This window comes from Corylus avellana, chromosome ca8 (assembly GCF_901000735.1).
Source record: "Corylus avellana chromosome ca8, CavTom2PMs-1.0".
NCBI classification, from domain to species: domain Eukaryota; kingdom Viridiplantae; phylum Streptophyta; class Magnoliopsida; order Fagales; family Betulaceae; genus Corylus; species Corylus avellana.
The window spans coordinates 3,807,951-3,822,244 of NC_081548.1; the positions used below are offsets into that span (position 1 = coordinate 3,807,951).

The 14,294-nt window shown below is 36.4% G+C and overlaps 1 protein-coding gene across 1 annotated transcript; it reads right to left on the reverse strand.

Moving 5' to 3' along the window:
• Window positions 1-807: 807 nt before the first annotated feature.
• LOC132189269 (EIN3-binding F-box protein 1) lies at window positions 808-4,872 on the reverse strand. The gene is made up of 2 exons (XM_059603930.1): window positions 4,528-4,872; window positions 808-3,564 (listed from the first exon to the last, which is right to left on the reverse strand). Exons 1-2 carry the CDS (start codon window positions 4,550-4,552, stop codon window positions 1,643-1,645), a joined length of 1,947 nt encoding a protein of 648 aa, XP_059459913.1. The 5' UTR covers window positions 4,553-4,872; the 3' UTR covers window positions 808-1,642.
• Window positions 4,873-14,294: the final 9,422 nt, after the last annotated feature.

Sequence of the window (14,294 nt, forward strand, 5' to 3'; positions counted from 1 at the left end):
TTTCCTTTTATTAAATATATTGAATTAAAATTGACATATATAATTTTATAAACATATCTCAAACATAACTTAAACCTACCTGACACGCGATTGCCATCTCTACTCCAAATGCCAAAAAAAAAAAAAAAGAAGAAATTTCTCTTTCATCTTTCTTCAACCATTGATTTTGCAAGACTAATTGAATGTGTGGGATCCTACAAATTCAATGATTAGATTAAAAAAATACTAAATATCACCCATTAAATGAATATTTAATACTACACTTTCATCTAACCTTATCTCATTAAATCTAATGTATGTGACAATGTCCATTACCCACAACACAATTATTGTCTAGCAATCTACTTAGAAACGAGGGTTCCATGTGAACCCTCTTGCTGTGCTGGAGATCCTTATCCTCAATGATCTCTGTTTAGTGATTATCACTCCACATGGAAAATTATAACCCTACACTCCAATTGAAAATCAGCTTTAAATCTCTCTTACTTCGTTTTCAAGTTTCCCATCAAAGGAAATAATGGAATTCAGGGACTTCCAATAGAAGTGAAATGGCTGAGCTAACTTTTCCAGAATTTTCGCCTAAAAAAGAAAATACTGTTAACTCCATGTTTTGCATGTCAGAGAGCAGTGGCAGCAGACAGCTAGCACATGACAGCATACAGTAGACAGTAGGCCTCAAGTTGTCACTTTTACTTCCAAGTGTCCCAGATTCTGATCAAATACAGCAAATCATTTGATAATTGCATGCAGAGCGAGAGTAAAAAGCAAGAGGCACACGACAGAATTCAATTCATTTACAGCTACATCGAAATACAAAGACTGCAAATTTTTATTTATCTTCCCCGGAATAGGGTGGAATGCATACAACACAAAGGGCAGATAACAATTTTTTCATTACATGAGGTTGCAGAGCAGAGTTTGGAAACAATCGAAGCCTTAAAAACCAGGAGCTTGGTGAAAAAAAAACAACCCTCCGTGAGGAAGAGGTTGTCATGGCAGACTATGTATAAACCCATCTGCCACGGCCAAAGCCCCAGAAACACAAGGCATCAAAAATTTCAAACTGTCAAAGGCAAACCATCACAGTAATTGACCAAGGAACATAACCTGCCCTTTGAGGAAAACAGAGACCCAACCATCACGTGCAGAACACAAAGGTTCAAAAACGTGAAAGACTCGGTAAAATACAATAGACAGACTCACAACTGGCGAAGAAGTGTAAAAAAGGACTTGGAAGGGGAGAATAATAGCCTAGCACATGCATGAAGACTAGGCTAAAAACACCAGGTGCTGACACCCAGCAATACAAAAACCATGACAATTAGAAAGAAACCATATAGTTTCAGAACTCGGTAACTATGTTCTCAGGGAAATACAGCCATGACAAAATGAAGCCCCATTACTTGGAGCAAAAAAACTGGCAACAGATTCCCAATAAAGGAAACCTGTAAAAAGTGTTGATGGCTGTACTCCCTGGAAAAGGGAACCGGGTGACTGAATTACTGAAGACCCATAGCTGATGGACCCAAAAAAATACATAACCTGCTACTAGCAAAACCCGAGTGGAATTCTGAGACCTGATTAGTTCAACCCCGTCCTTCCATGAATCAGGAATGGGGGGTTTCAACACGTCATTCCCTGCTTAGTGAAGGATGTCACACCTCCATAGCTGCTCCACAAGCAGGTCAACTGTGCTAATGCTGGTTGCATTGCAGTGTTGGAGATTCAACCCCATGAGGTTCTGACCCAATTTCACCAAGGCAGGCAAGCTTTTGTCGGTTATCAAAGAGCAACCTGAAAGTGAGAGTATCTGGAGATTGAGCTGGTTTGCCCGGGCCAGCGCTGCAATCCCACAATCTGTGATCATGCACTTTGAAACATCAAGATCACCAAGCAATGGGCAGTTTTCTGCTATTGCAACCATGCTTGAATCACTGATCTTCCAACAGCCATCTAGATTTAGCATTTCAAGAGTCCAACCATGCAGCTCGGCCAAAGATGAGACCACTTTGTCTGTCAGATTCACGCAACCACCAAGATTAACCTTTACCAGACCAGCCTCAAAGTTCTCAAGCAGTGGGAGAAACCCAGCATCTGTTATTCCCTGAAGCCCACTCAAATCCAAATGCTGCAGTTGAGGACACAACTTCCCCAACACTGCCAGGCTAGCATTACCAAACCCAGGGCAGCTTTGGATGGACAATGATCGCATGGATTTGCAAGGAGATGGCAGATGCAACCCCATATTTTGATCCTTAATACCCAAGCAGTTCACCATAGCAAGAGCCTTCAATTTTGCACCACAGTTTAGTAAACCAAAAAACCCAACTTGGGTGATCCTGTGGCACTCTTCCAATTGCAGGCTCTCAAGTGACCCTGCAGCTTTGGCAAAAGAGACCAGCCCACTATCAGAAAACAACGCACACTTGCGGAGACAGAACTGTTTTAAATTTGGGCAACCTTTACCCACAGCTTCAAGTCCTGTATCTGTTACCCCTCGGCAGGATGTAATTGAGAAGGATTTCAATTTCTGCAACCCATGACCATTGCTCATGACCCAGAAGCCCCTTTCACTCACATTTGGAAGGCTAATGAGGGCAAGATCAGTTACAGCCTTGCCATAGTGTCCAATAACAGCCAGAGACACATCAGTAATGTTCAACGCCTGCAGCTTCACCTTAGTTAGGACATAAGAGGCGGAAGCTAATAAACTAGCAACACCTTGATCTCCAACAAGGGGGCAATCTTTAATGGAGATGGACTTCAGATTGGGGCAGCAGCGCCCGATAGCTTGCAGGCCTTCATTCCCGATTTTTGAACAGGACTCTATTGTTAAATCAGTCAGATTAGGACAGTGTTTGGCAACTGCAAGCAAAGCCTTTTCAGTAATTTCAGGGCACTGGCAAAGTTCAAGCTTTTCAAGCAGGTGACACCCATTAGCAATCTCACACAGACCTTCATCTCCTACAGAAGAAAGATTCCACAGAGAAAGCACCCTCAGAGAAGGGCAGCCACGGGCAATTGCCCTGAGACCAACGTCAGTCACCCTGCGAGCAGAATTGCTTCCCTGGATCATAAGCTTTCCCAAACCACCACGACTAGCAGTTCCAACAGCAATGGCAGCAAGTCTAACATCTGTTGCCTTCTTCCCTTCCAAGCTCCTAGAAAGGTATCCATCACTCTCAATTTCCTGATCTTCGGCCTTATTCTCAGCACTCTTTGCCTCGGGCTTCAAATATTCAGGGGTTGAGTTGCTGCAGAGTTCATCCCTACAGATATTGCTTAAAAGAGTAAGCCAACGCTTGGAAACAGAGGCACAGGCACTCCTCTCCTGGCCTCCAGGCAACCTCCTGAATATCTCAAAGAGGCATTCATCTGGTAGAACATCAATAGAGACCTGCTTCTTCTGCTCAACCCTTTCTCCACTGAAGACAAACGGAGCGCTAATGCGAGACCTCTTGCGAGAAGGAAAATAGACATCCACATGACGACCAAGTGACAAAAAGAGGCTAGATTCCTTGGGGTTAGGGTATATTGACCCCCGACGGCAAAAATCATCATCTCCTGAGAACCCAAAACCAATACAATTCAGACAAAATATTCTAACAGAATAATCCAAATAATATTCTGCATTCAATAATTTCACAATCCACATCCAGATGAATATCAGAACGTGTGTATGTGTCAATTAAATTTGTATACAAACAATTAGTGATCCCTTATGTACAGCATACTTACTCAGAAAAGGTAAAGAAGAGAAGAAATTACAGAATTTCTATATTAGAATTTTTGCTATAACGGCCCAACAGAACATAAATACTCCATGCAGCTTGCCTAACCCAACTATTACATTTATAGGAAACAAACAACATAAATCATGAAACTCACTACTTTCCTTTTCCCTCTTTTCTTATAAACCAAAAAAATCACGGCTCCAATACCAACACAGCTCCATAGACTAAAACAGAGATCATAATCTAAGATCTCTTATCAGATCCAACATAAAGAAGCGGTTATCTCACCTCTAATACATAAATCCAACTACATCTACTTCAACAAAATAAAAATTTTCTTAACAAAACACCAACATAAGACTCAAAAGTCATATGATCAACACTAAGAACACCCGATCCAAAAGTAAACCAGCTCAACAAACTCAACAAGAGCTAACTGTAATCATATGAAACCCACAAACAGATAAAAGCTCTAAAGTAAAGCCTTAAATTACTCAAGAAACCATAACCCAAAACATCACAGAGACCAACAAACCCGCCTGATCAACCACAAATTTACGAAACAACTAGCCCGATATGTCCATGAATTTCACAAGAAAAGTTGACCCAACGATCCAACAACTCCCAAAACCAACGAGACCCATCTCAAAAATCAAAACTACGTATCTGATTCTGATCTACAACCATACCAGCTAAACAACCTCAGAAACAGATATTTCAAACACACCCACATATATATTCAACGTAAAAACATGAAATTTGAAACAAGTAGGTGAAATAATCGAAAGCTTACCACTGAAACCGAAGAGCTTAGACATGGGTGTAGCTCAAAAAACCGTGGGAGGTCGAATCTGCACCTGTTTCCACCCGATAACCCTCCGAAGAGAGCAAAAAAAAGACACCCAAAGAATACTAAGGCAGACAGGACGACGTAGAGAGCTTCAAAGCCGGAGTTCATGAGAGATTTGGGATCTAGGAGGACATGAAAACCCTATCAGATAGGGCAAAAAGAGAGGCGAGGAGAACGAGGGAGAAGGAGAAAAGAGTGGAGAAAAATGAACGGTGGGGTGTGGGTCTATCGGTAGCTTTTATTGTGAGGGGAATGGGGTTTCTGTACATGACGATACACGCAAGTGTCACCACATGCAATGTATTTGTGCCTAGAAGTGGGGTTTCTCTGTTATATTCTCCCACCAAATAAAAACCAGATTCCAGGTAGCGGTTTTCTCGTTTTTGGTTTTCGGTTTTGCTTTTGGAAGAAGGTGGGGGTTGTTTTGTTTACATGGAAATTTAGCAATGTATTCCATCTCTTTTAACCTATACGCCAAGTTCAACTCATAAAATCACTCCCATAATATAAATTAAATACCTTATATATATATATATATATATATATATATTTGTACTATAGCATTTGGCAAATATAAAATTCTATAGTGCAAAAAAATACTAAAAAAGAAGTTATATCCAGCTCTCCAAATCTTTTTGCACAATGCTCGTATCCCTCAATAAAGCTAAATAATTTTCTGTTTATTTTTCTTTAAAGGATAACTTCATTGAAGACATCTAAATTTTCACTCGATTTGACAAACCCCCTTTAAACTTTAAAATTTTTTAATTTAGTCCCATGAACTTTTAATTGCTCTCAATTTGAACTCCTCCGTCAAATTTAGCCGTTAGAAATACTACAAAAAACCAAAATATTCCTGATTTTTGTTTTTTTTTTTTTAATTAAAAAAAAAAAAAAGTTATGGAATTAAGGGTAAAGTTAGAATTTTATAAAAAGGTCAGGGGTAAAAATGTCATTTAATGTTTAAAATTTGACGGAGGGTCCAAATTGATTGCAATTGAAAGTTTAATGGACTAAATTGAGAGATTTTGAAGTTTATGAGGGGTTTACCAAACCGGGTGTAAGTTTAGGGGATTTCAGTGAAGTTACCCATTTTTTAAAAATAATAATTGCTCAATTCTCTCTCCTCTCAAATGGATTTGAAGGGGTTTTGATATATAAAAAAAGAATAAAAAAAATATTTAAATAGATTAGAGAAGGATTTAGAGAATGAGATGTGGGGTGCAGTGAGGTTTTTTTTTTTTTTCCTCAAATGGATTTGAAGTGGTTTTGTGAAAAAAAATAAAAAAAAATAAAGAAAAATATTTAAATGAAGTAGAGAAAGATTTAAATAATAAAAATGCAGGGTGTAGTGAGTTTTTAGCTAAAATTTGGCTAAAGTTTAGGAAGTGGGATGCAAATGCTTAAAAAAAAAAATTAAAAAAAAAGGACAATTTGAAGTTTAAGATTAATGAGAACATAATTCAATACATCCTTTAAATAAAAGTACTTTATATATGTTTTAAAATGAAAGGTAATTTTTTTTTACTTTGTGTTCTTTCAACATATATAAATTTTTTAAAAGTAAATGTTAATATTTTTTAAAATACATTTACTTTCATTGAAAAAAAAATAGTATAAATTAAATATTATTTAGAGAAAATTGTTGTATTTTAACATTTTGTTAATATGTGACGTATCAAATTATATCATATATTTTACTACTTTCATTTTTAACTAAGAAGGGCACAATTTCCTTTCCTTTTATTTTATTTTCACTTATTTATTTATTTTTTTTAAGAGTAATGTTAAAGGTCCTCCTTGTGTCCCCCCAAATTAATGCAACTTTTAAAATTACCATTAAATTAAAAATCTAATAGTAATTTTGAAAACACATTAAATTTGAAAAACACTAAAAAAACTTGTAGCATTATTCTTTTTTTAATGGAGGAGTGGTGATAATATTTATATATAGTAGATTATTTAATAAGTCTTTGACTATGTGGGTAATTAACTACAATTGTTGTCAAGTTACTATAACGTTTATTACAAAGTTATTTACAAATTAATGTAACAGTTCATACTTAGTTAAATAATTAAACAAAAATCTGATTTCTAAACTTAATTAATTAACAGTTGAGTTGTCAACCATATGCCCTCAATCATTTTATCAATTATAAACTGTCAATCTCTCACATCAATTTGTAAAAAAAATATATAAAAATAAAATAAAATTGTAGTATCCAAACATTTTCCTATATATTTAATTTTTCGGTTTTTAGGACAACATTTACCTTTATATTCCAAAGTATATAATAATAAATTGCATGTGGAAACTGATATAGGCAACTAATGACTTTGCGTGGATAGATATTTTCAGTAATTTTGTTGTTGGATTGATGGAAATTTGGGCAACAAACGTAAGAGAGTTAGAACATGTTTAAGATTGCATTGAGAAATAAAGATTTTGTCTATATTAAAAAAAAAAAATGAAAGAATTTATTTTTTATTTTTTTATGAAATCGAAATGTCTAAACAAATTTTGGGCTACTCACCTACTAGCTTGAGCTAAAAAATTCCGTAAAAATTTTCACATAGTTATTGTTCGATTTATTAACAATTCAAATAATAAATTACTGAAAATTCAAATCCGGTCGGGGCCACTAACTTTTAATACATGGCCAAAGATTCAGAAAAGCAAATTCAGGAATCAGGGCCATTCAGTATTATCAGGAACTCCATCTTATGGCCATTGGTAGCATAGAAGAGGCATGTCAAGTGGATATAATTGCTGAGTGAACAACCCACAAGGCCACAACAGAGCTGCCTAACAGAGATGTAGGGCATGCCCAGATGCCAACCCCTAGCATTATTTTCAAACTCATTAAGACACTGAGGGATTTGTATGGTTTTTTTGGCCTCCACTTGGCTCCACTTGGCCTCTAAAATGGGGTCAGTGTGTTGGGCACTGCTGGGTTGTCTGCCTTGGTGCCTTGAATCTTGATGCATAGCTTCCACTCATCCCACTGGGTGAAAATATGTTACACCTTCTTGGTTAGGATACATTGAGTGAAAATATAGATGGATTTTGCACATAAAAATGGCATGTGGGAAGATTAGTTGTAGTTGTTCTACCTGAGTATGATTGTCCAACGGGAGCTGCACATTGAGGGACCTCTACAGTGAAAACCAGAGGCGTTCCCTCAAGTCCAACTGAATTATAACTTGATTCAGTCTCATCAGGGTATCAGTGAAATTCAAAACAGTTAATACTAATAGGATTTAGAATTTTTATTTTGAGAGTCGAATTCTCACCCTAGTACATGTTCAACCCCTTTGGAGATTTTCTTGAGACGAGTAAAAACTGAACCACCACCAGTAATAGTTTGTAGTCTAAATTGGGAGCTTTATTAGTAGTATTTACTACTATGCAGTGTAAGTGGGGAAGACAAACGCTTCAATGGGTCCAAGACTCCTGCTAAGAAGTTCAAGGATTTATTTGCTCAAAAAAGAAAAAATCTAATAGTTCAAGGATTTATTTTTAGATGATGTGCGAAAGACAACAATCACGCACAACAACACCTCGTATATTATATGTGTGGTTCTCTCAATGTGTGGTATATCCACAAGTGGAGGTGACCATGGAAATTTCATTATCAAATACAGAGTACAACAATAGTGACAAAAAATAAAAATAAAAAAAAAAATAAATAAAACCTCCACTTAGAATTGAAATGCTTAATACACCCAAATCACACTTTGTACAACAGAGAAAAGGAAAAAAAAAATACAAATTCTCTTTTGCTGGACATAAATAGCGGTTGGCCTCTCTCTCATTGTGACTAAGCGTCAAACAGAACTCTCTTTTTGCTGCACGCTCAAAGCCGGAGCCATTTCTATTGAATGCTGCAAAATATCCCGTTTACACAACAACCTGGCCTGATTGAAGTTATTATCCTCTTCTTTTATAACTTATAAGGTCCGTTAACAACATAACACCAAAACAAGTGGGAGAGTAAAACAAAAATATTAAAAATAAAAAAATAAAAACGTTTAAAATTACATTTATTTCACGTTATAACTTTTTTTAAAAAAAGAGAAACAAAAAATACCATCAAGAAACAGGCACTACTTTGACTTTCCACATGTACTAAAATATGGTTGACAAATGTTTCACACATGTATTCTAGTATTATACCGTGTTTGAAAAGCAATATATGGAGAATGCAGTGAATATGAGTCCGCTTTAATTGACTTTGTAGGTTTAAGGAGGGCGACAGAGGGGGGCCATCTTTTAAATGTTATATTTTAGTTTTCTCCAAACTCGACGCAATGACGCTCTTTGTAGGTAGATGCATGTACTTCCCACAATTCACGAACCTTCCTTCTCATAATTATCAACCTCCCTTCTACCTTCCTTTTTCTTAACCTACTTCAACTTGTCATATACAGGAAGTGCATCCATGGAATCTTTTGGGGCCTATTTCTCGCATTCTCCATATGTGTTTGTCTTGAGATCCCGTGCTCGCTAGTGCAATACCTTTAATTTGGCCCATTTATTGTTATGTTCTCCAGATGCATCGGTTTGATGCGGGAAGCGCTACGGTTAGGGGTGGACAAATTAACCGATTATCGTACCAGCTGTCTATCAACTGCGTCCGAACCAACATTAACCGTCAATCGACAAAAGTCGGTCGGTAATCGGTTAAGATTTTTATATCAATTTTTTCTTTAGTAATCAGTAAAACATTTTTCTTATCGGTTTCCGAACTGGACCAATAAGGAACCAATAGTGGGGGTATAAAACGACGTCGCTTCATTTTTTATTTTTAAGTTTTCCTAATATACAATTTATTGAAATCAAAACTAGGTAGTTTTGGGATGCTATATATACGTCTCCCCTAACCCTAAATCAAATCCTTTGCTGCCCCCTTTGCTCTCTCGACTCTCGCAGTACTCTCACTCTCAACGCTTTGACTTTCGCACACTCTTCTCGGTCTCACTCTTAGCTCTCTCGCAGGACGCCCCTCTCGTCACTCTCAGCTCTTGACCGTCTCTATCTAGCTCTGTCGTCATTGTGTTCCTCTTTTGTCGTGAGTCCATGACGGCGTGGTTTGACTCCAGTTGTCGGTGGTGCAATGTCGGAGTCTCATGTTAGTGGGTTGCGCGGTGCTGCAACGTCGAAGCCTCGTGGGTTGCGCAGTGCTGGTATGATGGTGCTGGTCTAACGGTAATCGATTATCCGAACCATTATTAACCGAAATTTTCTAAATAATTTATTATTGAAATGTTATCGATTAATTAACCAAATTAATTGATAACTTTAGGGTTGTGAACGTAATTGACGCATCCTGTATTGTTTATCAAGAAATAGTGAAACTTCGTTGAAGATATATGGACGTAGTCCTTAGTAGTGAACTACGTAAATCTCTGTACTTATGATTGTTTGCCTTAGCGTTTTTAATATTTTTTGCATCTTATTGGCTCGGGAAAATAAGATAGATTTCCTAACAAGAGGTGGGCGAGAGGGAACAAATGACCTCTTGTCCGGTCTAAAAACATTGAAAAAATAAACGAGCCCGAGATGTGATTAATTAATTAATTAATTAATATATTTCCAATAGGTTCTTTATCCTTGAATAGAAGCCATCCACTTACAATCTTCCATGATATCCCAAGTTGAGTGATTTCTAATCAAATTCTCCCTTTAATTTAATATTTTAATTTCCTTGTACAATATTCCTCATCCCAACTTGATCATTTTCAATGCCTCCTAAGCTGTGCATTTTGGAAGTTTGCACGTGCATATATATATATATATATATGATTCATTTGACATATCATATATATATATATATATATATATATATATATATATGATTCATTTGAGATATCCAGGTGCACCTCCCAAACCACAATACATTCAACTTGACCTATTCTAATGTGTCTTGAAAGATCCAGTTGTACACCCATGTCCTAGGATCTATTAAGGGAACATGGCATATGGTATTATTATATAACTAATTATATAATTAGGCTGCACGGGGCAAGTTGGCCACTTCGATTATGTTACATTTATCTTAATTAAGATTAAAATAATAATAATAATATAATGTTCTTAATTAATTAAAACATCTCGTAACTCATAAGCATGTTCTTTTTCAGATTTTGCAATATAGGGTTTTTGTGTGAACCAAGGTCGATCTTATTAGTTGTTGCCAGTAGTACACATGGTGGATCTGAGTTTACTATCGTTTTTATCATATATCCACTTATACAGATCAGCCCCCCTCATCAATATTCAACAGTATTGGTGTTATGGTTCATGTAACACTTATCATACCAGTATTTTTTAGGTTTGCAAACCAAAATGGCTCGGGAGAGGAAAGGTTCTTTTTTTAAGGTACTCCCGGAAACAGATCTAGTGGAAATGGGGTGGGGCCTGTAGCTCAGAGGATTAGAGCACGTGGCTACGAACCACGGTGTCGAGGGTTTGAATCCCTCCTCGCCCACAACCGGCCAAAAAGGGAAGGGCCTTTCCCCCTGGGGGTGGGAAAATCATGATCGGGATAGCAGACCCAAAGCTATGGAACTTGGGTGTGGGTCTTTTGTTGAAATGTAATGGCCGTACTTTTTCTTTTTATTTATCGTTAATTTAATTAATAATTAATAATTTAATGGTGGATAAATTATAAAACCACTAAAATGTAGACGGTCACGTAACACTTAGTTATAGGGGTGTCAAAAATTACCGGGAAACCGGGGAGCCGGTTCTGGTTCTGGTTGCAAAAAAATAAAAAACTGGGGACCCCAGTTTTGGTCCCTGTTTTTGGCACCTGGTAAAAACCGGGAAACCGGAACCGGGTGCATTTATATATAATAATAATTTTTCTAATATTTTTTTTATATATTAAATTAATATACAAAAGAGCCAATGCCTCTATAACAGTAATTTTTCTTTGATTGCGCCAAATTATTATTTTGCCCTTTGGTATTAAGCTCACCCAGTTTAATTAGTAAGGAAATAGTGAATTTGATTTGGGGTTATTTTGTCTTTTAATACGCATAGGTAAGGAAATAATGAATTTGAATTAGTTTAACTGGGTTTTTGGGTATTTCACCTCACTTACTTTTTGTATGATGGTGTAGATTTATGGTTAGACTTTATTCTTTCTTTGTCATAGTTAAATTAAGAGGGTTATTTGTGTCTTCTCATCATTTTTATTTTCCTTCTTTCTTTTTTACATGAGGTTTCAAAAAACAAAAACAATTTAAAAAAAAAAAACCAGCTATCGGACCGGGTAAAAACGGGAATCGGCAGGTAACCGAGACCTGGTTCCCGGTTCCGGTTTCCCGAATCCAAGAACTGGGGTACCCCGGTTCCGGTCCCGGTTTTGGCCAAAAACTGGGAAACCGGACCGGGTTGACACCCCTACTTATTTCTATAAAAACATATTCTACATGGACTGGTATATCACTACTTATCGATCCCAAAATGTTATGTTGATAGAAAATGATTGGAGAAACTTCACTTAAGACCATTGAACTACCACGCATTTTGAGAAAACCCCCCAAATTTCAAAAACTCTCAATTTCAGCCCCCCTGAACTTTTAATTTGATGCAATGTACCCCTTCTGTCAAATTTAAAACATTAAAAGTGACAAAATGACCTTTATACCCCATTTTTTTTTATAAAATTTCAAATTTACCCTTAATGTTCAAATGAAAAAAAAAAAATGAAAATTGAAGGGTAATTTGGTCTTTTTAGTAAATCTGTTAGAATTTGACCAGGGGAGCCTGGAGGGGGGTCAATTGAATCAAATTGAAATTTCATGAAGTTAAATTAAGAGTTTTTGAAATTAGAAGGGTTTTCTCAAAACGTGCTATAGTTCATGGGTTTAAAGTGAAGTTTTCTCAAAATGATTTAAACTCATGGGTATCATCATGACATCTAGCACATCTAGCTCTAACACCATGTTAAATCGCTATTTATCTCAAAAGTTTAAGCTGATAGAAAAAAATAATGAAGACATTGTTCAAATTCAAGACTTTTGATAAATAAGTTAAATCAGGAATATGATCTTCTATAGTCCATAATGGATTGAAGAATATCCAATTCTTGGCGGGAATTTCTTCTTAGAAATTCTACAACCACAAATAGGACACATGTCCTACTACAAAAATAATAATATTTCATATTAAAAAAAATAATAATAAAAGAAGAGGTGGCTAGCCACCTCATCTTGGCCATAAGGGATGGTCGAACCACCCAATTTTAGCTGGGGGTGGCTTGAGAGCCGCCCCAATGGCCGGCTAGGGGTGGCCGGACCACCCCCTAAACCCAAACTCTCTCTCTCTCTCTCTCTCTCAATATATATATATATATATATCCTTGGGGGTGGCCCGAGGGCCAAACAATCTTTTTTTTATTTTTTATTTTTTACTTTTTGATCTGGCCCTTGGGGATGGTCGGACCACTTCCAAGTGTTAGATCTTAAAAAAAAAAAAAATCGCTTGGCCCTTGGGGGTGACCGGACCACCCCCAAGGGCCAAATGATATATATATATTAGTTTGGGTTTAGGGGGTGGCCAGACCACCCCCAAGTGCCATAGGGTGGTTCGGCCACCCCTGGCCGGCCATTGAGCCATCCCCAACTAAAATCGAGTGGTCCAGCCACCCCTTATGGCCAAGATGGGATGACTAGCTACCTCTTATTTTTTTATTAATTTATTAATTATTTTTTAAAAAATAATTAGGGGTGGTCGAAGCCACTCCCAACCCCAACTGGGGTGGTCCGACCACCCTCAATGGGTGGCAACTACCTCTTAATTTTTTATAATTTTGTTTTATATATATTATTAATGGGACATAAGTCTTATTTATGACCTCAAAATTTTTTAAAGAGATCCTGATTATTAACTAAATATTTTTTGATCTAAAATGAACTGAAAAATATCGTGTTCCGTTAACTCACTACTTAAAAAGAAATATTAATAATTTAATTAATATTTCACTTGTTCCTAGAAAGACTTGCTGCCACCTTTGATGGCTAGCTAGACATATATGAGAAGAAGTCAAATATTGTTGGAATTCCATCTAAAATATCAACTTGCAATTCCCATATGATTTGAAGAAGAAGACAAAGAGAGTAAAGGTTGCTAGGGGTTCTGTATGCATGGGTCTCCAGTTATATATATATATATATATATATATATATAATTAAAAAATAAAATAAAAAGAGGATGTACGCCTCCATAAGAGACAAGTGGTTCATTACCTTTTGAGACCACCTCTGGCTCTGGTGTTTGAAAAGTTTGATGTATTGCTCAACCTTTTTGACCCACCCCTACTTTGTTTTACTCGTTCAACTTGACCACTTAATTTATTCTACTATTTCCGTCTTAAGCAGACTTTATTAACAATATTATAATTAATTAATCCCATTGTACAATGAATTATCCTGATGACAATTGTATAATCACTGTTAGGCCTGAGATCCACGTTCTCCACCAATTGCGAATAAATAAAGCCAGTGGAAGGGATCCGGTGCCACTCGAAACTTTTATATTTGGAAAAAATATAAAAAAACCTTTCAAACTAATAGTTGTTTGTGATAGTCTCGTAATGTTTAAAATGTACTAAAATGTATCAAAAAGATTACTTATTTTTTTTATATTCCTATAATGCCCCTATTCTTTTAACAAATAAAATAATTGTAAAAAAAAAAAC